Raw genomic sequence first — 25,149 nt, 5'->3', positions numbered from 1 at the left:
AAAGGTAAATAATAATAATAATAATAATAATTCGGTTATCTTATTCAACAGAAATTTTGGTAGAAAATGACTGTTCAAGGGGCACCTGGGTGGCTCAGTTGGTTAAGCGTCCTACTTTGGCTTAGGTCATGATCTCACAGCTAGTGAGTTTGAGCCCCGCGTCAGACTCTGTGCTGACAGCTCAGAGCCTGGAACCTGCTTTGGATTCTGTGTCTCCCTCTCTCTGCCCCTTACGCAGCTCACACTCTGTCTTTCACTCTCTCAAAAATAAATAAACATGAAAAAAATTTAATAGAAAATGACTGTTTGAACCTTTCTATTTAAGCTCAACTTTTGCCATTGTTGTAAAAAATGTGCTAATATAAAACCTAGCTGCAGTGGATCTAGGTTTTTAGATTTACTAAAATTTCAAATTTTTTTTTTTTACAGTTTATTTATTTTGAGAGAGCATGAGCTGGGGAGGGGTAGAGAGAGAGAGGGAGAGAGGGAAAATCCCAAGCAGGCTATATTCCTTTTATAGTGCTTTTCTTTTGTCTTAAAGATACTTGATCTACAACTGTTTTGAATTTTGGCACTCAAATGAAATTCATACTTTGACATTAATAATAATACCTGTTATTTGTATAACTTCACAGTTTCTCATACACAGCTGTCTCATGATGAAGGTAAGTCATGAATTATTGTACCATTTTATGGAATACAAAATAGGCTCTTGGTTTTAAGAAGCTTCCCAGTCACACAAGTAGCAAGTGGTTGAACTTATACTGAACCCCACATTTTATAATTCTAGATCAATGCTATTTTATGTATACTGTTGAGTGTGTCGTTAGTACATAAAGAAATGATTACTTTCCACTTAATTGATGATTCTTTTGTTTGTTTGTTTTTAACTTTATAGTCCATGGCAGAAGTTCTTGCTAAAAAAGAAGAGCTAGCAGATCGTCTAGAAAAGGCCAATGAAGAAGCTATTGCTAGTGCTATTGCTGAAGAGGAGCAGTTAACCAGAGAAATTGAAGCAGAAGAAAACAACGATATTAATATTGAAACTGACAACGACAGTGACTTTTCTGTGAGGTTTTATTTTTTAAATTACAAATTTTTATTTTTTATTTTTTATTTTTTTTTAATTCCAGTATAGTTAGCATATAGTGTTGTATTAATTTCAGGTGTAATATAGTAATCACCAATTCTGTACATCTTTACTCAGTGCTCATCCTAAGTGTACCCTTAATCCCCATCACCTGTTTCACTCATTCCCCCAGCTATCTCCCCTCTGATAGCTTTATTTTAAACGAGCACCCTCAGGTAAAGAAGGGTATTTTTTTTTTCCAACAAGAGCATTTTTTATTTGAAGCATACTTCAGAATACATGATTCTAAAAGATGTATTTAAAACATTCCATCCAAAAAAAATAGAACAGACATTTTTTTTTTAAGTATTCACAAAAGAATCCCAGAGACATAACAAATATTACAAATTTAAGAAGACTGAAATCGGGGCGCCTGGTTGGCTCAGTTGGTTAAGTGTCTGACTTTGGTTCAGGTCATGATCTTTTAGTTCATGGGTTTGAGCCCCGCATCAGGCTGTATGCTGACAGCTCAGAGCCTGGAGCCTGCTTCGTGGATTCTGTCTCCCTCTCTCTCTGCCCCTCTCCCCTGCTCGTACTCTGTCTCCCTCTCTCTCAAAAATAAATAAATAAATAAAAAACATTAAAAAAAAAAAAAGACTGAAATCATACTAAGTATAATTTCCATTTACAATGGTACAAAACTAAAGATCAACAATAAAACAAAGCTGGAAAATCTACAATGTAAATATTAAATATTTAATGTGTAAATATTAACACACCACTGCACAAACAATGGGCCAAATAAGAAATCCAATGGCAAATTAAGATATGTCTTAAAACGGGCGCTTGGGTGGCTCGGTTGGTTGAGTGTCCGACATTGGCTCAGATCATGATCTCATGGTTCGTGAGTTCGGGCCCCACATCAGGCTCTGTGCTGACAGCTCAGAGCCTGGAGCCTGCTTTGGATTCTGTGTCTCCCTCTCTCTCTGCCCCTCCCCCACACACGCTCTCTCTCTGCCTCTCAAGAATAAAGAAAACTAATAAAAAAAATTTAAAACAAAAGAAAAATAAAACACAATATTCTGTAACCTATGGGATGCAGCAAAAAGCAAATGTTAGATGCTAGATGCTATAAATGCTTGTATTAAGAAAAAGTGTTGAAGTAAACAACATTATATCACAAGGAACTAGGAAAAGAAGAGACTTAGGTGAAATTTAGTAGAGGAAGGAAATAACAAAGAAAAATCAGAAGTAGAGGCCAGAGTAAACAATAATATAACATTGAAAGTCATGACTGGTTTTTCCAAAAAAAAAAAAAAAAGGAAATAAAATTGGCAATACTTTACATTAATTAAGAAAAAGGAGAGAAGACACATAAGCCAAAATGAAAAATAGAAAACAATACAACAGATGATAACAGATTACTATAATTATATATTAATAAATCAAATAACTAGAAGAAAACCAAACAAACAAAATTCCTAAAAACGTACAAGTTACCAAGATTGAGTCATGAATCTTGAATCTAAGAAGTAGGAAATCTTCTTAGACCAATAACAAAAATGAAAGTTGAATTGGGAATCAAAACTCTGAGCACAGAAAAGTCTAAGACCACATGGTTTCATTGGTGGAATTCTACCAAACATTAAAAAAAAAACCAATGACAATATTTACCAAATCTCATAAATAATGGAAGAGAAGAAACATATTCAAAATCATTCCATGAGGCCAGTACTGTTCTGATACCAAAGCAGGATAAAGACAATACAAGAAAAAAAAGTCTAGTTCGTCCCATATAAGTATTGCTACTTGGACTTTATTTTGACATCCATTTGAGTGATAAATGTTTCTCCACTCCCTCACTTTCAATCTTCAGGTGTCTTTAGGTCTAAAATGAATCTCTTGTAGGCAGCATATAGAGGGGTCTTATTTTTTTAATCCCTTCTGACACCCTATGTCTTTTGACTGGAGCATTTGGTCCATTTACATTCAAAGTAATTATTGATAGATATGTATTTATTGCCATTTTATTACTTGTTTTGTTGTTTTTAATGGAGATTTCCTCTGATCCTTTCTTGCCTTTGTCACTTTTGGTCTTTGTACTCAGAGTCCCCTTTAATATTTATTGCAGGGCTGGTTTAGTGGTCATGAACTCCTTTAATTTTTGTTTGGGAAGCTCTGTATCTCCCCTTTTATTCTGAATGATAGCCTTGCAGGATAGAGTATTCTTGGCTGCAGACTTTTTCCATTTAGCACATTGAATGGAGCATGCCACTTACTTCTGGCTTGCCAGGTTTCTGTGGAGAGATCCATTGCTAACCTGATGGGTGGTCTTTTGTAAATTAAGGACTTCTTTTGTCTTGCTGCTTTTAGGATTTTTTCTTTCACTGTATTTTAAAATTTGATTACAATATGTCTTGGTGTTGGCCCGCTTTTGATGATTTTGATCAGAGTTCCCTGTGCTCCTGGATCTTGATGTCTGTTTCCTTTCCCAGATTACGGAAATTTTCTGCTGTTATTTCTTGAAATAATATTTTCTGCTTTCTGGGACTCCTCTGATATGAATGTTTTTATATTTGATGGGGTCACCGAGTTCCCTAAGTCTATTCTTGTGTTGTGTAATTATTCTTTCTTTTGTTCAGCTTCATTATTGTTGATTATTTTATCTTTTAGGTCACTAGTTCATTCCTCTGCTTCTTCCAGCCTGCTGTTCATTGCATCAAGCCTGTTTCCAATCTCATTTATTTCATTCATCTCTGGTTGATTTTTTTTTAAACTCTTTTATCTCTGTTGTAAGGGTCTCACTGATGTCTTCTATTCTTTTCTCAAGCCCAGTGAGTATCTTTATGATTATTGCTTTAAATTCTCCATCAGGCATGTTACTTATATCTGTTTTGCCTTATCTTGTTTTCATTTGGGATAAATTCCTCTGTCTTGGCATTTTATCTGGTATCTGCCTTCTTCTCTGTGTTAGAAAAGCCAGTTATGTCTCCTTCTCCTGAAAGTAATGGCCTTATGTACTGCCCAGGGCCTGGCGCTTCAGGGATTGGCTCTGGTGTGTGCTATACATGCTTTACTGTTGTGTTTTGGCTGCTCTGTCCTTTAGGCCAGTTGTCTGTAGAGCCTCTCCTTGCCTGCTGGGGGCAGTGTTTGGTCCCTGGCCTGAATGTGTTAAGTTTTAACTAGATGTGCTCTGGTGTGTTTGTGCTTTAAGACCTGACACCAACTCCACCAGAACCAAGGTCTTGTAGAACTCTCTGGTCAGGAGACGTGGTGTGGGCAGGGGTTTGTGCTGTTTTTCTGGGAGAGGGACTCACCACACTAGGGCTGAGGCAAGCTTGACTGAGAAGGGCAGTCCCGCTAGAGCACAGATGTGTGGGACTTGGTGGAAGCAACTTAGGCAGCCAGTGTTGGCGCTGAGCTGCTTCCCTCAGATGGCCTTGTGTTCATGCTGAGGGGTGTTGGAGGGAAATGGCTTCAGCCAGCTCCTTTGTTCCTGGACAGCAGTCTCCATGAATGTTGCCTCTCTGGGAAACACTCCTAGAATAGGGAATAATCTCACCACTGTGTGCCCCAGCTGTTCTTCAGATCACTGTTTCCACACTGACTGTCCCTGGGGTTGTTTGCCTGCCTCCTCTCCAGGAGCGGGGTTGTGCCCTCCGGGCTCTATCCCAGCTAAGCCTGCTGACCTTTAAAACTCTAACGTTTAAACCCTGCTGGTTGCAAGAGCTCAGAAAATTCAGTCCCTCTCTGTTTCCAAGCTAGTGGCTTTGGGGAAACGTTCTCCTTGTGTGTTCCTGGGCTTGTCTTTTTCTCTCGCCCTTCCTCGCGACCACAGCTCCTTCCTCTCTGCAGCACCCATGATCTGTTTCTCCCCTAACCCATGTCTGCACTTCCTACTTTCTTTGATATGGCCTCTTCTCTCTTTACTTGTGGAGTATGTCCTGTCTTCAGGGTGATTTCGGGGGTATTTAGGATGATTTGATAGTTACCTAGTTGTGTTCCTGAGACAAGATGAGCCTAGGGTCTTCCTACTTCACTGCCATTTTGGGTTCTTTCTGAGAGCTTTCAGAATTTTTTGCATAATTGTTCAAAAATTACATTTAGAAATAAAATTCTTTTTTTTTTTTTTTTTTTTTTTAGAAATAAAATTCTTAGGGCCAGAAGGACCTAGAGTTCATACAAAAACAATAGGAAATCATTTTTTAGCACTTTAACCATTACAGAGTATTTTTTTAAATTTTTCTAATGTTTGTTTATTTTTGAGAGAGAGAGAGAGAGACAGAGCATGAGCAGTGGAAGGGCAGAGAGAATGGGAGACACAGAATCCGAAGCAGGCTCCAGGCTCTGAGCTGTCAGCACAGAGCCTGACATGGGGCTCGAACCCATAAACCGTGAGATCATGACCTGAGCCAAAGTCGGACACTTAACTGACTGAGCCACCCAGGCGCCCCACAGAGTATTTTTGTATATAATGCAACTGACAAGTTGGAAGTTGTTATTTTCATTTTACAAATCAAGAAATTGAATCTTGGAAAAAGTAAGAACTCAGCATTACTCACATTTTAATTGCAGAGGCTGAAATAGAATCTAAGGTATTTACTTTTTTTCTGTTCCACTAATAAAAAGCAAATGATACATACCTTGCTATCAGGATTCAGGATATGTATGTTGATAAGAGGGATTTCTTCAGAATGAAAGTAACTGTAAATGTTTTAAATATTTTTCTATTAATTTTTAATGCCCAGTGAATAATCTTGAGCTCTTCTGAGGTATACTATGAGTACGGCAGAGTTATATAGTAATAGTATCAGGCCAATATGTTTCTTTTAAATTTACTTGATTTGTCTCTGCTGTTAATGACAAGTAGGTTGGTCTTCCTCTTAAAATATATAGACTATATAGTATTTTAACTTGGTGATTATTGTAACTATAAGAGGTATATAGCTTTTTTCTGGTTTTGAACTGTTTGTTAAATTCTTACTAACAGGTAAGAAAATTACATCTACAGTTCATTTTTAAGGTGATAATTGTGTTCAAATATTTGTTTTTCACTCTTCCTTATTACATTTTAGGCCAGCATGGGCAGTGGGAGTGTATCTTTCTGTGGTATGTCTATGGACTGGAATGATGTCCTTGCAGATTATGAAGGTATTGTGTGTGTATGCCCGTGTGCATTGTCTGTGTGCAGCTAAAAGGGTTTAAAATAGATTATCTTATTACATGGAGTTTATATGTGTAAAATAAATAATTTACAGTGGGAATGCTGATGCCTTTTAAAAGCCTGTTCTCAAATGTTGGTTTTATAGAACTGTGTGGTTAAACAGTAATGGTGGTTTTCTTTTTTTCTGGGCAGCTCGTGAAACTTGGCGCCAAAATACATCCTGGGGGGATATTGTAGAGGAGGAACCTGCTAGACCTCCAGGCCATGGAATTCACATGCATGAAAAACTTTCCTCACCATCTCGTAAAAGGTCTGGCCTTTGAAAATTAATTTGAAATGTTTCACAAGAGGGAAACTGACTAGTCTTTAGTAAAATTGCTATACAACATTTTAAGGCATATTATTCAGGATAGTTACAGATCTATTGAAAAGTGACAATGTTTTCCTGAAATGTTAAGCCAAAATTAGTTGTGTGTACTTCCTGTATTTATTTTAAGAATGTTGAAGACTAAAAATATTTTTGGCTTTATCATGTAAACATTTGTGTCTTCTATCCATTTGTTTGTGTTAATAGAACAATTGCAGAATCTAAGAAAAAACATGAAGAAAAACAAATGAAAGCACAGCAGCTAAGGGAAAAGTTACGTGAAGAGAAAACATTAAAGCTTCAGAAATTGTTAGAAAGGGTGAGTTTTTAACATTTAGAAAATTTTGACAGCCTTAAATTGATGGACTCATTTTTAACTTTTTTTGGGTCTAAGAGAAGCTAGCAGAACTATAAAAATTAAATTTTCTGGGAAACAAAAGCATTTCTACCTATTGAATTACAGAAGGTTACCTGCAAAAAAGAAAAAAAATTGACATTTCTAAATTAGCTAGTAAATTGATGTTTGCAGAGTTGGCATGGATTATTGAAGTTGCATTTTGTCCTTTCTTGTTTTCATTGGGGCGTTTCTTCGGGGAGTCTTGTGGACAATGTAGGATGAGTTGGTAGGATAGTTTTGAGCTTCAGATGATCAGGTTTGAATAAGTTGGGGCACTAATTGAATTTATTAAGAGATTTTTAGAATATTTAGAGAAGTGCAACTTCTGATCAGTGTGATATAGTAGAAAGAACATGGGATTTGGAGATGGCCAAGCAGGGTTCAAATCCTGGTTTTACCACATAATAAAATATGATGCACTGGGCAAGTTACTTGACAATATTACATTTCAGTTTCTTTCTTTCTTTTTCAAATTAAAAAGAATTTTTTATGTTTATTTATTTTTAGAGAGAGGGGGAGAGAGAGAGAGAGAGAGAGAGAGAGAGAGCGCGCTCAAGCTGGTGAGGGGCAGAGAGAGAGGGAGAGAGAAATCCCAAGTAGGCTCCACACTGTCAGTATAGAGCCCTGTGCGGGGCTTGAACTCACAAACTGTGAGATCATGACCTGAGCCAAAACCAAGAGTCGGACGCTTAACCAACTGAACTACCCAGGCTCCCTTCAGCTTCTTTATTTTTAAAATGGAAATTTTAATTATTAACATGATGTGATGATTAAATATGGCAAGTGTGTATAACAATGGCATAGTATTATGATGGCTGATGCTCAGTGTCTGGTCATTCTTACTGTTATGTCAAAGTGGCAAATATAGGCAAATACTGTATTAGTTACATGTGCTATATAACAAAAGACCTCAAAACTTAGCCACTGAAAACAGATGTTTATCACATTATATGTGGGCAAGAGAACCAGGAGTGGCTTGCCTAGTGATTTTTATTCAGAATCTCTCATGAATTTGCAGTCATGCTGTCATTTGGAGCTACAGGATCTACTTCTGGACTCACTCATGTGCTTGTAGGCAGGCCTCAGGTCCTCTTTAGCAGTTGGCTGTAGACTTCAGTTATTTGCCATGTGGGCCTTTTCATAGCCCAAGTGTCCTTATGACATAGCCCCTGGCTTCCCCACAGAAAGTAATCCAGGAGGAAGGGAGGAAAGGAGAAGGGGACAAAGACAAAGACAGAGACAGAGAGAAGGAAAGAACAAATGAGCTGCCAAATTCGAAGCTGCCCTTGCCTCTTATAACCTAATCCTGGAAGTGATAAACCATCACTTTTGCTGTATTCTGTTGGTTGCAATCCTGGTACAGTGTGGGAGGGAATTAGACAAGGATCTGAGTACCAGGTGGCTGGATCGTTGGGAGCCATCTTGGAGTCTGTGTACTTCAGGTACCTAAAACAACATGACGAAAGATGTGTGACTGTCATAGTATATGGGAACTCCTTTGTTACCTTCTAGTACTAGAAAAGAGTACTAATATGCATAGGTTAAAATATTATTTGCATTGGGGTGCCTGGCCGGCTCAGTTGATGGAGCATATGAGTGACTCTTAATCTCGGGGTTGTGAGTTCAAGCCCAATGTTGTATGTAGAGATTCCTTAAAAATAAAATCTTGGGGTGCCTGGGTGGTTCAGTCAGTTAAACGTCTGACTTTGGCTTAGATCATGATCTCACGGTTCGTGGGTTCTAGCCCCACCCTTGGGCTCTGTGCTGACAGGTCAGAGCCTGGAGCCTGCTTCGGATTCTGTGTCTCCCTCTCTCTCTGCCCCTCCCTCGTTTTCTCTCTCTCTCTCTCTCAAAAAATAATAAACATTTAAAAATAAAATCTAAAAAAATATATTATTTACGTTACTTATAATGTGTAATTTAAATTTAGGAGAGATAGTTGGACCAAATAATCCCAATATTTTTAAAAAATGAGGTGTGGTATAAGATTCTCTTTAGTACAGTAGAAAAGTTGATTGGGAAAAGAAGGAAATCTGTGATTTTTCTCTTTACCTAATGCTTTATTTTATTTTATTTTATTTTTATTTTATTTTATTTTGAGAGAGTGTGAGTGGGGGAGAAGGGCAGAGGAAAAGAGAGAGAGAATATATATTTTTTTAATGTTTATTTACTTAGAGTGAGCATGAGTGCGGAAAGGTCAGAGAAAGAGAGAGAGAGAGAGAGAGAGAGAGAGAGAGAGAATCCCAAGCAGCTTGCCACTGCCAGCGCAGAGCACAATGCAGGGCTTGAACCCACGAACTGTGAGATCATGACCTGAGCTGAAATCAAGAGTCAGATGCTTAACCAACTAAGTCACCCAGGCGCCCTGAGAGAGACAGAGAGAGAGAGAGAGAGACAGAGAGAGAGAGAATCTTAAGCAGACTCTATGCTCAGCACAGAACCTGACACAGAGCTTGATCCCACGACCCTGGGATCATAACCTGAGGCAAAATCAAGAGTCGGATGCTCAAATGACTGAGCCACCTGGGTGCCCCTCTTTACCCAAATCTTAAGAATTTGTCATTATTATTATTTTGATCATTCAGAATCAATAAATCAAAATGAAAAACTGCATGTTCTAGGATTCTATAAGAGTTAATGTATTATTTAATTTCAGCTTTAGAGAAATGCTGTAACACAACTACAACTTCACCTCTTACTGTGTTTTTCAGGCAGGAAAAATTATATAGTTTAATTTCTTACATATATGTATGTAATCTCCAAGTATTCCTGTAAACAGAGTAATAAATTCTTGAAATTGTACAAGACGTTAGAGGTTGTACAACTGGTACAACCTGGTTTAATTTTTCCATTAATTTTAATGATAAATCCCACCTTCCTTTTATATAGTAGGTTGTTATTTCAACACTGTTTTACATATGTGGTCTCATCTGATCACCAGAATTCTTTGTGGGTCACAGAACTAAACATACTGAATCCCATTTTACAGGTGTGAAAACTGAATCTAGGAGAGGTGAAGTGCTGTTTCCAGTGTCACATTACCAGTAATTTGCTGAGCAAGGGCTTTAAAGATCTGTGGTCTAGCTCTTAATCCAGTGCTGTTTCTGCATTATGCTTTTTGAGGTTGTTAAATGCATAATTATGTAGCTAAAATTCAACTTCAGTTAAATGCTAGTTTTATTCCCACTCATGTTGAGCCAGCATTTGATTTTAGCTAGCAGGTGACCAAAGTATATTATGAACTCAAGCAGTCTGGCTTCCTAGTCTGTGTTCTCAATCATTAGTCATGCTCCTTTAGGTCTTTCTGGGTTCTAGAATTTATCGTTCCGAAGCTGTTTATCAGTTTTCCCTTCTGTTAAATTACTATGTATGCTGAAATTAATGATATGATAACTCTGTATAGGAGAAAGATGTCCGGAAGTGGAAGGAAGAATTATTAGATCAACGACGCAGGATGATGGAAGAGAAATTACTTCATGCTGAATTTAAACGAGAGGTGCAGTTACAAGCAATTGTTAAAAAAGCACAAGAGGAAGAAGCTAAGGTAGATCTTAGGTGCTTTGAACGTTGAATTAGTTACCCAAGTACTTTTTTTCAGTTGTTAATATGAGAAGTAATATTTATGAAGTGTTTATTCTGTGCCAGAATAACAGGCTCACTAAAACTTATTAGGTGCAATATCATATACTTATAGTAATCCTGTGAGATGTATACTATGTTTTTACAGCTTTTTTTGAGGTGCAATTGACAGACAATAAATAGCACATATGTAAAGCTTCAATTTGATGAGTTTTGACATGTATATATTCCTGAAACCATCAGCACAGTGAAGATAATAAACAGTTCCATCACCCTCAGAAGTTTGTTCATTCTTCTTTGTATTCATTCCTTCCTCCAACTCTGTTACTGTGCAATTGCTGATCTGTTTTTTGTCATTATACATGTTAGCAGTTTCTAGAATTTTATATGAATGGAATCGTACAGTATATATTCTTTTCCTCTGGCATCTTTCACTCAACATAGTTATTTTGAATGTAATCCATACTGTTGTGTATATCAGTTCCTTTTCATTGCTGAGAAGTGTATCATTGTATAGAAATACCATAATTTGTTAATCCAGTCACCTGTTGATGGGTATTTGCTTACTTTCTAATTTTTGGCCATTATAGATCTAGGTGCTGTGAATCATCATGTGTAAATCTTTGTGCAGATGTGTGCTTTCATTTTCTTGGGTGAATACCTAAGAATGAATTAGCAGAGCATCATGATAGGTTCATGTTGAACTTTTGAAGAAACAGTTTTCCAAAATGGTTATTATATAAGTTTCCCCTACTATCTGAAAGTAGAGTGTTCCTATGAAACCTTTTGTAACCTGAAATGCCATAAAGATGCAATTACCATTAATTTATATGGAAAAAAATTTGAGCATTCCCAGACCCCAAAATAACCTCTTTTAGTCTTTTCTGATATGTTAGAACAGAACTTGCTAATGGATGCACAAAATAAATTGAGATAAAGCACAGATGTTCACACAGTTCAAAACTATGGTGGCCTAAAGCTGAGATGGTGAGTGTAGCTCCTGGAGAATAAGTGTGGCAGTCCACTCTCTCTCACTATTTGGGGTGTGCTAGCTCTGTAATGGCTCCCTGTAAAACACTGAATATAGTTTTTGCTTTTTGCCTTTTTTCATTAAGCAGAAATTCTCTTTGGATTTCTTTTCTTTTGGTTAGGGAAAACAAGTATAATGTAGGTCTCTTGTAAAAGCGAAGTGGTGTAATGAGAACTTTTGGAAAGCAGGGGATTTTTGTAGTAGTAGACATTCTTACCAGCGGTGGATGAGGGTTCTAATTAACCACATTCTCACCAACATTTGACATGATTACACACTGTAATTTTAGCCACGTAAGTTTACTATGTGTGTACAGTATCTCATTTGGTTTTAATTTTCATTTTTGAACATCTTTTCATGTGCTTATTTCATATCTTTAGCTCTTGTTTGGTGAAATGTTTGTTCAAATATCTTGTACATTTATTAAAGTTGGATTGTTTTATTGTTGAGTTTTTTCAGCTTTACTGAGGTATAATTGACAAATGGTAAGGTATATAAAGTATACAACATGATGATTTGATATCCATATACATTGTGAAAGGATTCCCCTCATCAAGTTAAATAATGCATCCATCACCTCACATGTTTATCTTTTATGCGTGTCTGTGAGCGAGAGAACATTTAAGTTCTATTCTCTTAGCATATTTCAATTAGTGTTATCGACTGTAGTTACTGTGTTATGCATTAGATCTTCAGGACTTATTCTTCTTATAACTGAAAGTTTATACCTTTTTACTAACCTCTCCCTATTTCTTTCTCTACCCTTAGCCCCTGGCAGCCACATTTCTACTCTCTATTTTTATGAGTTCAACTTTTTTTTTAGATTCCATATTTAAGTGATACCGTGCAGCATTTGTCTTTCCTTGTCTTGTTCATTTAACTTAGCATATTGCCCTCCAGTTTTATCCACATTGTCACAAATGAAAAGATTTCTTAGAGGACTTTATGTATTTTAGATACTAAGATCTATGTTTTGCAAATACTTCCTTGCAGACCTTGGATTGCCTTTTCTTTTTCTTGAAAGTATCTTTTGAAGTTTTAAAAATTGATCAAGTCCAATATATTAACTTTTTTTTTTCTGTACCCTGTGTCTTTTGTGTCCTATTTAAAAAATCTTTACCTGAATTTAAGGTCACTAAGATTTTCTCTTAATTTTTTTGTAGGAGTTTTAAATTTTACAATGACATCTGTGTCCTCTTTTGAATTAAATTTTGTATCTGGTGCAAGATAGGGTTGAGGTTCATATTTTCATAGGGATATCTAATATTCAAGTGCCAGTTGAAAAGATTGTCCTTTTTACATTGAATTGCCTTAGGACCCTTGTTGAAAGCTATTTGCCATATACTGTATGGGTTTGTTTCTATTTTGTTTCATTTGTCTTGATGCCTTTTTTTATGCCAATGCCATTTTATCTTGATTACTGTTATAATATCCTGTTACATTGATACATGTCTCTTTAGTGCTTTGAAGTTTTTAGTATGCAAAAAGTTTTTCAACTCATTTAAATTTATTCCTGAGTATGTACTCTTATAGACGTGATTGCAGATTGGAATTGTTTTCTTTTCTTTTTTTTAACCTTGTCTCATTTTATTTATTTGTTTGTTTATTTATTTATTTCCAAGTTAATATGTAGTGTAGTATTGGTTTCAGGAGTAGAATTTAGTGATTCATCACTTACATGTAACACCCAGTGCTCCTCCCAACAAGTGCCCTCCTTAATGCCCATCACCCATTTAGCCCATCCCTGCCCCACCACCCCTCCAGCAACCCTCAGTTGTTCTCTGCATTTAAGAGTCTTTTATGGTTTGCCTTCCTCTCTGTTTTTATGTTATTTTTCTTTCTCCCCCATGTTCATCTGTTGTATTTCTTAAATTGCACCTGAGAGAAATCATGTAATATTTGTCTTTCTTTGACTTATTTTGCTTACCATAATACGCTGTAGTTCCATCCACATTGTACCCTATGACCCAGCAATTGCACTACTACGTATTTGTCTGAAGGATACCAAGATGCTGATTCGAAGGGGCACATGCACACCAGTGTTTGTAGCAGTACTATCAACAATAGCCAAATTATGGAAAGAGCCCAAATGTCCATTGACTGATGAATGGATAAGGAAGATGTGGGTGGATACACACACACACACACACACACACACACACACACACACACAATGGAATATTTCTCAGGGATCAAACAGAATGAAATTGTTTTCTTAACTTCATTTTCAGATTGTTTACTGCTCGTGTACAGAAATAGAGTTGAATTTTATACGTTGATCATGTTTCTTACAGCTTTGTTTGAACTGGCTCTTTAGTTCTAATAGCTTTTTAGTGGATTCTTTAGGATTTTCTGTCTCCAAGATCATGTTATCTGCAAATAGATACACTTTTACTTCTTTTCCAACCTGGATGTCTTTGATTTGTTTTTCTTGCTTTTTGTTCTAGGTAGAACCTGAAATACAGTGTTGAAGTGGTAAATGTGGACATGACATCCTTGTCTTATTCCCAGTCTTTAGAGGAAGTATTTAGTCTTTTATCATAAAGTATGATGTTAGGTGTGGGGTTTTCATAGATGCCTTTCATCAGATTGAGGAAGTTCCTTTTTATTCCTATTTTGTTGCATGTTTGTATCATAAAAGGATGTTGGATTTTGTCAAATGCTTTTCTGCATCTATTGCAAAATAATATAGTTTTTGTTCTCTTGATATTTTCTGTATTACATTAATTGAATTTGATATGTTTTATGTATTTCCCTAATTTTTTAGTTGTTTAAGGTGGTTGCTTTTTCTGGCCTTAAAAATATTCTTAAGGTCTACTAGAAATGTAATTTCCTTGAGACATGTACCAAATATATTCATTTTAGTCCTGTTATATAATCAAGATATAATTTTTATCTCATATACACCTTCTGTGAGTTTGTGAAGTAAGTTCATAGTCATTTCAAATTCCTTATTTTTGGGGTATATACATGGTTGAAAACAAAACATCCACTGTTTAGTTGATAGTGACTATTATTATAACCTACATTAATCAGGACCTGGTTTTTTCACTTGCAACATCTACTCATTATTACAGTAGACTTTAATTTTTTTATGAGGAATAGATATCCTTTTCCTGATTTCTGGCAGTAGCCCTCTTCCATGTGCTGTGTCCTCTTGCCTGCTCTTTGAATTTGCTTCATTACTTCTTGTGCCTGCTCCTTTGCTTTTTTTCCTCTAGACTACCTACTTGTATACTCCAGTTCTGCAGATTATCTATTCTGGCCTTTTGTGAATCTGCAGATTCCTTGGAAAGAGTGAGCTGAGCTGATTTTCACCACCTCATCACCCATATCTTCTTGAATTTTTTATAATACCATTTTCCCTCTATGCTATACATAGAATACATACATAGAATAGTATCACTGTAGTATAGAATGTTATCACTAAGTTTAAAAGACTTTTCTGAATCTTTCCATTATGAATCCTGTGAAATAACATTTTCTAGAATATTCTGCACTACCTTGATTTTCTTTATGTTTTCTGACTAATCCTTTACTGTCTTTCCTTTTTCATTTGATGCCTAAGTTTTACTGACTTCAGCCCATTTCACTTGTTCTTTTCCTCGAGTATGACAATCATTATCTTGCTTCAACTATCATCTCCCTAGTGACTCCTAGATTTGCATCTTTAGCCCCAACCCCTAATCTTTACTTTTTATTTCTTTTGATGTTTGGGAATATTTCTTTTGAATTTTAATTCCCATTTAAATAACATACAGGTGTACAATAATTTCAGGTGTACAATATAGTGGTTTAACAATTCTATACATTACTCACTGCTCATCATGATAAGTGTACTTTTAATCCCCTTCACATGTTTCACCTATTCCCCTACCCAGCTGCCCTCTGGCAGCCACCTGATTGTTCTCTAAGTGTCTGTTTTTTGTTTCTCTCTTTTTTTCATTTGCTTTGTTTCTTAAATTCCACATATAAGTGAAATCATATAGTATTTATCTTTTTCTGACTACTTTCACTTAGCATAATACCCTCTGGATCCATCCATGCTGTTGCAAATGGCAAGGTTTCAATCCTTTTTATGGCTGAGTAATATTCCATTGTATATAAATACTACATATTCTTTACCTATTCATCTATCAGTGGACACTTGGGTTGCTTCCATAATTTAGATACTGTAAAAAATGCTGCAATGAACATAAGAGTACATGTATCTTTTTGAATCAGTGTTTTCAGATTCTTTGGGTAAATACCCAGTACTAGGATTACTGGATCATATGGTAATTTTTAATTTTTTGAGGAACCTCCGTGCTGTTTTCCACAGTGGCTATACCAGTTTACACTCCCACGAACAGTGAATGGAGGGTTCCTTTTTCTCCACATCCTCTCCAAGACTTGTTGCTTCTTGTGTTTTTGATTTTAACCTTTGTGACAGGTGTGAGGTGATATCTCATTGTGGTTTTCATTTGTGTATCCCTGAATATTAGTGCTGTTGAACAACTTTTCATATGTCTGTTGGCCATGTTGTATGTCTTCTTTGGAGGAATGTCTGTTCATGTCTTCTGCCCAGTTTTTAATTAGATTATTTGTTTTTGGGGATGTTGTATGAATTCCTGTGTATATTGGATATTAACCCTTTGTTGGATATGTCATTTGCAAATATCTTCTACCATTCAGTAGGTTGTCTTTTAGTTTTGTTGTTTGCTTTGCAGAAGCTTTTGGTTTTTCTTATTTAAGTTTTTATTTAAATTCCAATTAACATACTGTGTAATATTAGTTTCAGGTGTACAACATAGTGATTCAACACTTGCATACAATACCTGGTGCTCATCACAACCAGTGCACTCCTTATTCCCCATCACCTGTTTCACCCATCCCTCTACCCATCCTCCCCTCTAGTAACTGTCTGTTCTCTATAATTTAGAATCTGTTTCTTTGTCTCTCTCACTTTATCTGTTTTTTTTTTCCTTTTCTCATTTGTTTCTTAAATTCCACATATGAGTGAAGTAATTTGGTATTTGTCTTTCTCTGACTTATTTTCACCTAACATAATACTCTCTAGTTCCATCCATGTCATTGCAGATGGCAAGATTTTATTCTTATTTATGGTTGAGTAATATTCCATTTTCCCTATATACATCACATCTTCATTATCCATTCATCAGTCTGTGGACACTGGGCTGTTACTGTATTTGGCTATTGTACATAATGCTGCTATAAGCATTGTGGTGCACATATCCCTTTGAATTAGTATTTTTGTATTCTTTGGGTAAATACCTAGTAGCATAATTGCTGGGTTGTAGGGTAGTTCTATTTTTAACTTTTTGAGGAATCTCCATACTGTCTTCCAAAGTGGCTGCACCAGTTTATATTCCCACCAACAGTGCGAGAGGGTTCTGCTTTCTCCACAATCTTGTGAATATCTATTATTTCTTGTGTTGTTGATGTTAGCCATTCTGACAGGTGTGAGGTGCTTCTCATTGTAGTTTTGATTTGTATTTCCCTGATGATCAGTGATGTTGAGCATCTATTCATGTGTCTGTTGGCCATCTGGATGTCTTCTTTGGAAAAAATGCCTATTCATGTCCTCTGCCCACTTTTTAATTGAGGTATTCATTTTTTGGATGTTGAATTTTATAAGTTTTTAATATGTTTTGGATAGTAACCCTTTATCAGAGATGTCATTTCCAAATATCTTCTCCCATTCCATAGGTTGTGTTTTAGCTTTATTGATTGTTTTCTTCACTGTACAGAAGCTTTTTATTTTGATGAGATCCCAGAGTTTATTTTTGCTTTTGTTTTCCTTTCCTTGGGAAATGTATCTAGTAGGACGTTGCTGTGGCTGATGTCAAAGAGGTTATTGCCTGTGTTCTCTACTAAGAATTTTATGGTTTTTCAGCTCTCACATTCAGGTTTTTCATCCATTTTGAATTTATGTTTGTGTATGGTGTAAGGAGGTGGTCCAGTTTCATTCTTTTGCATGTTGCTGTCCAGTTTTCCCAGTACCATTTGTTGAAGAGACTGTCTTTTTTCCATTGGATTCTCTTTCCTGCTTTATTGAAGATTAATTACCCATATAGTGAGTTCATTTCTGGGTTTTCTATTCTGTTCTATTGATCTATGTGTCTATTTTTGTGCCAGTACCATACTGTCTTCATCACTTTAGCTTTGTAATATAACTTGAAATCCAAAATTGTGATGCTTCCAGCTTTGCATTTCTTTTTCAAGACTGCTTTGGGTACTTGGGGTGTTTGTGGTTCCATGCAAATTTTAGGATTGTTTGTTCAAGCTCTGTGAAAAATGCTGGTGGTATTTTGATAGGGTTTGGATTAAATGTATAGATTTCTTTGAGAAGCTTTTAAATTTGATATAGTTCCAATAGTTTATTTTTGTTATTTCCCTTCCCTTGGGAGGTATATTTAGAAAAATGTTACCACAACTGATATCAGAGAAGTTATTCCCTATACTCTCCTCTAGAATTTTTATGGTTTCAGGTCTTACATTTAGGTCTTTAATCTTGAGTTTGGAAGAAAGTGGTCCAGTTTCATTTGCTAGCATGTAGCTGTCCAGTTTCCAGCACCATTTGTTGAAGAGACTCTTTTTTCCAATGTATATTCTTGGTTCCATTGTATAATCATGGGTTTATTTCTGGGCTCTCTCTTCTGTTCTACTGATCTGTGTGGTTTGTGTGTGTGTGTGTGTATTTGTACCATAGTGTTTTGATTTCTACAGCTTTATATTATACCTAGAAATCTGGGATTGTGGTATCTCCAGTTTCATTCTTTTTTTTCAAGATCGCTTTGTTTATCTGAGACCTGATGTGGTTACATACACATTTTAGGGTTATTTGTTCTAGTTCTATTAAAAATGCTGTTGGTAGTTTGATAGTGATTGCATAAAATCTGTAGATTGCTTTGGGTAATAAGGGCATTTGAACAATATTTCTTCTCCCAATCCATGAGCATGGACTATCTTTCCGTTTGTGTCATCTTCAATTTATCACTATTTTATAGTTTTCAGAAGGTCTTTCACCTTTTTGGCTAAGTTTATTACCAGGTATTTTATTATTTGTGGTACACTTATAAATGAGATTATTTTCTTAATTTATTTTTCTGCTACTTCATAGAAATTCTTCGTGTATAGAAATTCAGTGGATTTCTATGTATTGATTTTGTATCCTGTGACCTTACTGAATTCATTTATCAGTTCTAGTAGTTCTTTTTGTGGAGTCTTTAGGGTTTTCTATATGTAGTATCATGTTATCTGCAAGTAGTGAATGTTACAATTTTTCCTTACCAATTTGGATGCCTTTTATTTCTTTTTGTTGCCTGATTCCTGTGGCTAAGACTTCCAGGTCTATGTTGAATAAAAGTGGTAAGAGTAGACATCCCGTCTTGTTCCTGACCTTAGCTTTTCACCATTGAGTATGATGTTAGCTGTAGGTTTTTCATAGATGGCCTTTATTATGTTGAGGTATATTCCCTGTAAAACTACTGTGTTGAGAGTTTTTATTACAAGTGGATATTGTACTTTATCAAATGCTTTTTCTTCATCTTTTGAAATGATCATACAGTTTTTATTCTTTCTTTTGTTGATGTGATGTATCACGTTAATTGATTTGTGAATATTGAGGCATTTTTTTTTAAATGTTTATTATTTATTTTTGAGAGACAGAGTGTGAGCAGGAGGAGGGGCAGAGAGAGAGGGAGACAGAGAATCCTGAGCAGGCTCCAGACTGTGAGCTGTCAGCACAGAGCCTGACGTGGGGCTCAAACCTACGGACCTCAAGATCATGACCTGGGCTAAAGTCGGTTGCTTAACTAACTGAGCCACCCAGGTGCCCCTGATTTGTGAATATTGAACCATTCTTCCATCCCAGGAATAAATCCCACTTGATCGTGGTGAATGTTATTTTTAATGTATTGTTGGATTCACTAATATTTTGTTGAAGATTTTTGCATGTCTGTTCATCAGAGATACTCCCCTGTTCTCTTTTTTTTGTATTGTCTGGTATTGGTTTTGGTAACAGGGTAATTCTGGCCTCATGGAATGAATTTGGAAGCTTTTTTAACTCTTCTGTTTTTTTAGAATAGTTTGAGAAGTACAGGTTTTAATCCTTACTTAAATGCTTAAATTTCATTGCTTGTAATCTGTCAGTTCAAATTTTCTATTACTTCCTGATTGAGTTTTGGCAGGTTATAGGTTTCTAGGAATTTATCCATTTCTTTGAGATTGTCCAGTGTGGTCCTTTTTTTTTTTTTTTTTCTTTTTTCTGATGAGTCTGGCTAAAGGTTTACCAATTTGGATAATGTTTTCAAACAATGAGCTCCTGGTTTCATTACTCTGTTCTGTGTTTTGTTTTGTTCTGATTTTTTTTTTTTTGGTTTTTATTGAATTTATTTCTGCTGCAATCTTTATTATTTCATTCCTTCTACTGGCTTTGAATTTTGTTTGTTGTTCTTTTTCTAGCTCCTTTAGGCAGAAGGTTAGGTTATTTGAGGTTTTTCTTACTTATTGAGATAGGCCTGTATTTCTTTAAACTTCCCTCCTAAAATAGCTCTTTCTATATCCCAAGATTTTGGACTGTCCTGTTTTCATTTATCTCCAGGTTTTTTGATTTCCTCTTTGATTTCTTGGTTGACCCATTCATTGTTTTGTAGTATGTTATTTAACTTCTGTAGTATTTGTGTTTTTTCTAGATTTTTTTCTTGTGGTTGAGTTCTAATTTCATAGAGTTTGATCAGAAAAGATGCATGGCATGACTTCAGTCTTTCTGAGACTTGTTTTGTAAGGGCACAGTTGATCTTTGGATTCAGTTATCTATTGCTTGGTGATGGCTTTCAGTGGAACTCATCAGCTCACCACCTCTATCTTCCAAACCATCTACTTCCTGAAATACGTATTTCAGATAATGATATTCCTAGTTTCCCATTCATTTAGACGTGGAAAAGTTTTGATCATATAGTTTGATTCACTGTTGTTACTGTTGTTGTTTTAAAAGATAAGCTAGTCTTGGGGTGCCTGGGTGGCTCAGTTGGTTGGGTGTCTGACTTCGGCCCAGGTCATGATCTCATGGTTCGTGGGTTCGAGCCCTGTGTTGGGCTTTGTGCTGACAGCTCCTAGCCTGGAGTCTTTCAGATTCTATCTCCCCCTGTCTGTCCACCCCTGCTTGCATTCTCTCTCTCTCTCTGTCTCCCTCTCTCTCAAAAATAAATAAACGTTAAAAAAATTTAATAGTTTTAAAGTTTATATATTTTTGAGAGAAGGCACACATGTGTGAGTGGGGGAGGGGCAGAGAGGGAGAGAGAATTCCAAGCAAGCTTCCTGCTGTTAGCACAGAACCCAACACGGAGCTCGATCTCAGGAACCATGATATCATGACCTGAGCCAAAATGGAGCCGGACTTTTAACTGACTGAACCACCCAGTTGCCCTGGGCTGTGTGGCATTTCTATCTGAATACATTTTGGCTAGAGATCAGATACATAGTTCAAAATGGTTTTCCTTCAAAATTTTGTAGGTTTTATTTTCTTTTAGCATTAACTACTTCTGGGGAGAAGCCTGAGGCCCAACTGATTTTTTTTTTTTTCCCTCTTCTTATAGGTGATTTGCATTTACTGCTTAGAAGCTTAGAAGAGTTATTCTTTTTCCTTAGTGTTTTGTAATTTAATATGGATATTCTTGGTACTGATTTTCTGAAATTTTTTTCATGACAACATGGCTTCTTTAAGTTCTCAATTTGCTTTTTTTTTCATGGAAAATTTTTTGTATTATATGTTGCAACATTTTCTTTTGTCTTTTTTAATTATAGATGTTATTCATGCTTATATTAGGCCATCTTCATTTGTTCTTTATATTAAAAGCTTGTTACTGATACATAAATTTTCGTTTTTAAATTCTGCATTAACTTATCAAAAGACTTAGCGATTTATTTTTTTGCCATCTTTATTTGTTCCATGCTTGTTCTAATTCAGTTAATTATATGATGGTGTTACTTTTGTCCTCAGTTTGTTTCCTTAGCTTTCTAATCTTTTATTGTTATGTTGTTTTGTCATTTTTTTCTACCTTTAAATTCAGGTTTTTGTTAACTTCTATATTACAAAGTTTGCCTAGGGTATTTTCTGGTGTTTCGTGGGTTTTGTTTTCTTTCAGATTGGGTTTTTTTAGTTTCTAGTTAACTTCTTATCTATTATTTATTTATAGCTTTATTGAAATATCATTGACACATCAAAATTATATATATTAAGGTTTACAACTCGATGTTTTAATATACATACACATTGTGGAATGATCACAACCCAGCTAATTAACATATCTATCACCTCTCCTTAGTTATCATTTGTATGTTTGCATATGTGCTGAAAAGATTTAAGATCTCTCTTCTTAGCACATTTCAAGAATACAGTATTGTTAAGTGTCATGATCATGCTGCACGTCTCTAAAACTTACTCATCTTCCATCATTGAGACTTTGTACCCTTTGACCAACATCACAGATTGAAATTATTTAACTTTTGCTCACTTTTCTAATTTTATTTTACTTATTTTTGTCTAGAACATTAAGTCCCATTTCTTTTTCTTTCATCTTGATTATGCTTAATGTGTGAGCCCTGATACAGTATGATTCATTTTCCTTCAGTACTGCTGTTTGCCTTATACTTTTAGTACAGTTTGAGGGTGGTTATGTTACTATCCTACTTAAAAAAGTGGCCACGTGGCAAGATAAGTGGGAAACCTTGGTTAGAACTCTATTCAAATTCTTGTCTGAGATGTATAACTTATCTAGTGATAGGTTTTATTCCATTCAGCATGGATTCCTGGAGTCTGTTCTTCTGTCAGAGTCAGTCCCGGTGTTTACTTCCCTGTTTTAGTCCATCATTTTCACTGCAGCATGCCTTCCCTCTGGCTTTCAAGAATGAGAAATTTGATCCCAACTGACATTTCCCTGCTTTATCTTTAGCTAAACTTTACTCATAAAACTTCACTTTCTAGCAAAACTTGGCTGGTAAGTATCAATATATGTGAAGTCGAGGTGTAGTGTATTTTCCACTACCTTGTTCCTAATTGTCACGCATTTGGTATATGTTGAAGGAAAATGATGTGATGCTCACTTTAAGTTTTGTCTTCTCAAACTCATTAGAAACACATGTACATACCTACTTAAGTCTTAATGTAATTTATATAATTGCAATCATAATGAAATAAGTAGAACTTCACAAGATGTTTTTGTAAGAATCTTAATTTGTTTCTTGACCTAAAGCTATTTCATTGGCAGATCTTTATTCTAAATTACTCCTTACTAAGGCCAATGGATTTGTTATATACACTGGATTATTATCCATTTTGAGGTAAATATTAAAGGAAAAGACCCATATTTAATTTTTGTTTTCTTCCTTATTAGTGGTTTATATTTTTATATAATGACTGCTGTGGGGTTTCTTATTTTTGTGGTGTGTCTTAGAATTAACTTGATTTGAAACTCCTTTTCTTTGTTTTTATTGAAGGTAAACGAAATTGCCTTCATAAATACCCTTGAAGCCCAGAATAAGCGCCATGATGTCTTATCAAAATTGAAGGAATACGAGCAGAGGCTTAATGAATTACAGGAAGAACGTCAGCGAAGACAGGAAGAAAAACAAGCACGTGATGAAGCTGTTCAGGTAGAATTTATTCGGCAAGCAGTTATTGAGCACCTGCCGTATTCTAGGCTCTGAGCTAGGTGCTGATGATCTAAAATGGAGTGACACCTAATCTCTGACCCAAGGGTGCCTCATTTAGTATAGCACTGTGGAAATATGAGGTCTGATTGCCAAAAGACAATATGTACCCCTTTAGATAAGGTAATCAGTGCTTTCGTCAGTACATAGCAGTCATAGAGTCTGAATCTCTAATCTCAACCAGATGAAGGACTAAATTGGACAGATTATTATCTATTCTTTTCTAATTGGGCTTTGTAAGAACAAGCTTCTTCCATTTAAAAAAGGAATGTGTTTGATTGAGTATATGTAGCCTTACAGAACTGGGCAATCTTTATGCTTATGACAAGGAACATCTGTCATTTATTGGGCAATATCATCAGATACTTTAATTGCTTTGCTCTTGACCTCTGTAGTGAACCCTAATTTAGGTACCGTTTTCAGGATAGGAAGAACTGTACTAATGTTTATAAACTATTTTAGATCTTACTTAGTAGAAAGTCTTGCCCACAAGACTCTTTTAGGACTTGACATTTTTGTTTGTTTGTTTGTTTAAACTGGTGTCAAAGATTTTATTCAACTCAATTAATTGGTGAGGGATCCAGTAAGATGTTACAACCAACGTGAGGGAGAATTCAAAGAATAGACCCATACGTGGGTGATCAGTAATGTTGAAATGAATTTGCTGAACAGATATAAAACTGTTCAACACTCAGAGGCAACAGTCAACAGATGACCAACCCTCCCCAAAATTGTATACATTACCATCATTTTCTTACAACTCACAGTTCAGTATATTAGCTCAATGAGACCAGCAGGCAGGGTGCACCCTGTGATTGTGTTTTTCGCACAATGCCTTTCTCAGTTTTCCCATTGTTAAAGAGGGGTTTGTTGCCAAAGTGTAAATGTCCGGTAAATTATTCTAAAAATGTGCTAAGGCTCTGGGTCATATTAAGTATGCTTTCTGAATTCACATTATATTTGCATCAAAGACTGTATTAGAAAAATAAATGTTTTTAGAGGAGGGGGATGATTTTGAGGTAGAAAGTATCCTCACATGTGGACATGCACCTACATGTAAGATATAAATTACAGTTATGTTCACACTGAAAATAAACTTCTAATGGTATGGTGCAGAGTTGGCCTTTGAGTAGAGGTCCACAGAGAGATTTTGAGGGCACAGAAATACTCAATTTTACTAATAAGGAGGATGATTTCTTAGGACTTATTGATGACATGGCTTTTCCACTCAATTGCAAACCAAATACAATTACCATCTCACTTTTATCAGTTGATATGGCACATTAAAACCAACACTTAAAAAGACTAAAGTGGTGTAGGAAATACATAAATATAACATACATACATATGGGTAAGCATATACATATATGTACACATATTTTACATTTTTCAGCCAGGGTTTAGAAAAACTAAAAAGGAAAAGAAATGAACACAAATGTAATTTTATTTTGTCTTAGAAAAGGAAGTATTTTACATATATATGTGTGCATGTGTAAATACATACACATATATACGTACACAAGCACCCACATGCAACCATGTATGTATGTATATTTGTCATATATGACTATTACATGATTATTTAAATATAATGACATTGTATGATCACTTACATATTCTATATGATTATGTATATGAGTACTTTGATCTCTCTTTTGGACTATCTCTGCTGTTTCTCAACTGTGTCATTATGATTTGTCAGCACTAGCCAGAGTAAGCCAAGCCCACTAGGGATGAGAAGGCCAACCTCATGGGCTGGAAGGACTGCTCACATGGTGATTTCCTGGGTGGCATGGGTCACCTGAATGGGTGCAGTGGCCGTGGTGCCCAG

At 35.7% G+C, this 25,149-nt stretch overlaps 1 protein-coding gene across 3 annotated transcripts in view; it reads left to right on the top strand.

The window, feature by feature from the left end:
- SCAPER (S-phase cyclin A associated protein in the ER) overlaps positions 1–25,149 on the top strand; it is a 508,094-nt gene that overhangs the window by 124,586 nt on the left and 358,359 nt on the right. For all 3 annotated transcript variants that reach the window (XM_030317623.2, XM_030317622.2, XM_030317624.1), the window contains 6 exons: positions 899–1,069; positions 6,145–6,220; positions 6,426–6,543; positions 6,808–6,919; positions 10,401–10,541; positions 23,106–23,261. In XM_030317623.2, coding sequence (XP_030173483.1) covers positions 899–1,069; positions 6,145–6,220; positions 6,426–6,543; positions 6,808–6,919; positions 10,401–10,541; positions 23,106–23,261 — 774 coding nt within the window. The remainder of the gene's footprint in view (positions 1–898; positions 1,070–6,144; positions 6,221–6,425; positions 6,544–6,807; positions 6,920–10,400; positions 10,542–23,105; positions 23,262–25,149) is intronic.

This window comes from Lynx canadensis, chromosome B3 (genome assembly GCF_007474595.2).
Source record: "Lynx canadensis isolate LIC74 chromosome B3, mLynCan4.pri.v2, whole genome shotgun sequence".
NCBI classification, from domain to species: Eukaryota; Metazoa; Chordata; class Mammalia; order Carnivora; family Felidae; genus Lynx; species Lynx canadensis.
This window is presented reverse-complemented; position numbering and strand designations above follow the sequence as displayed.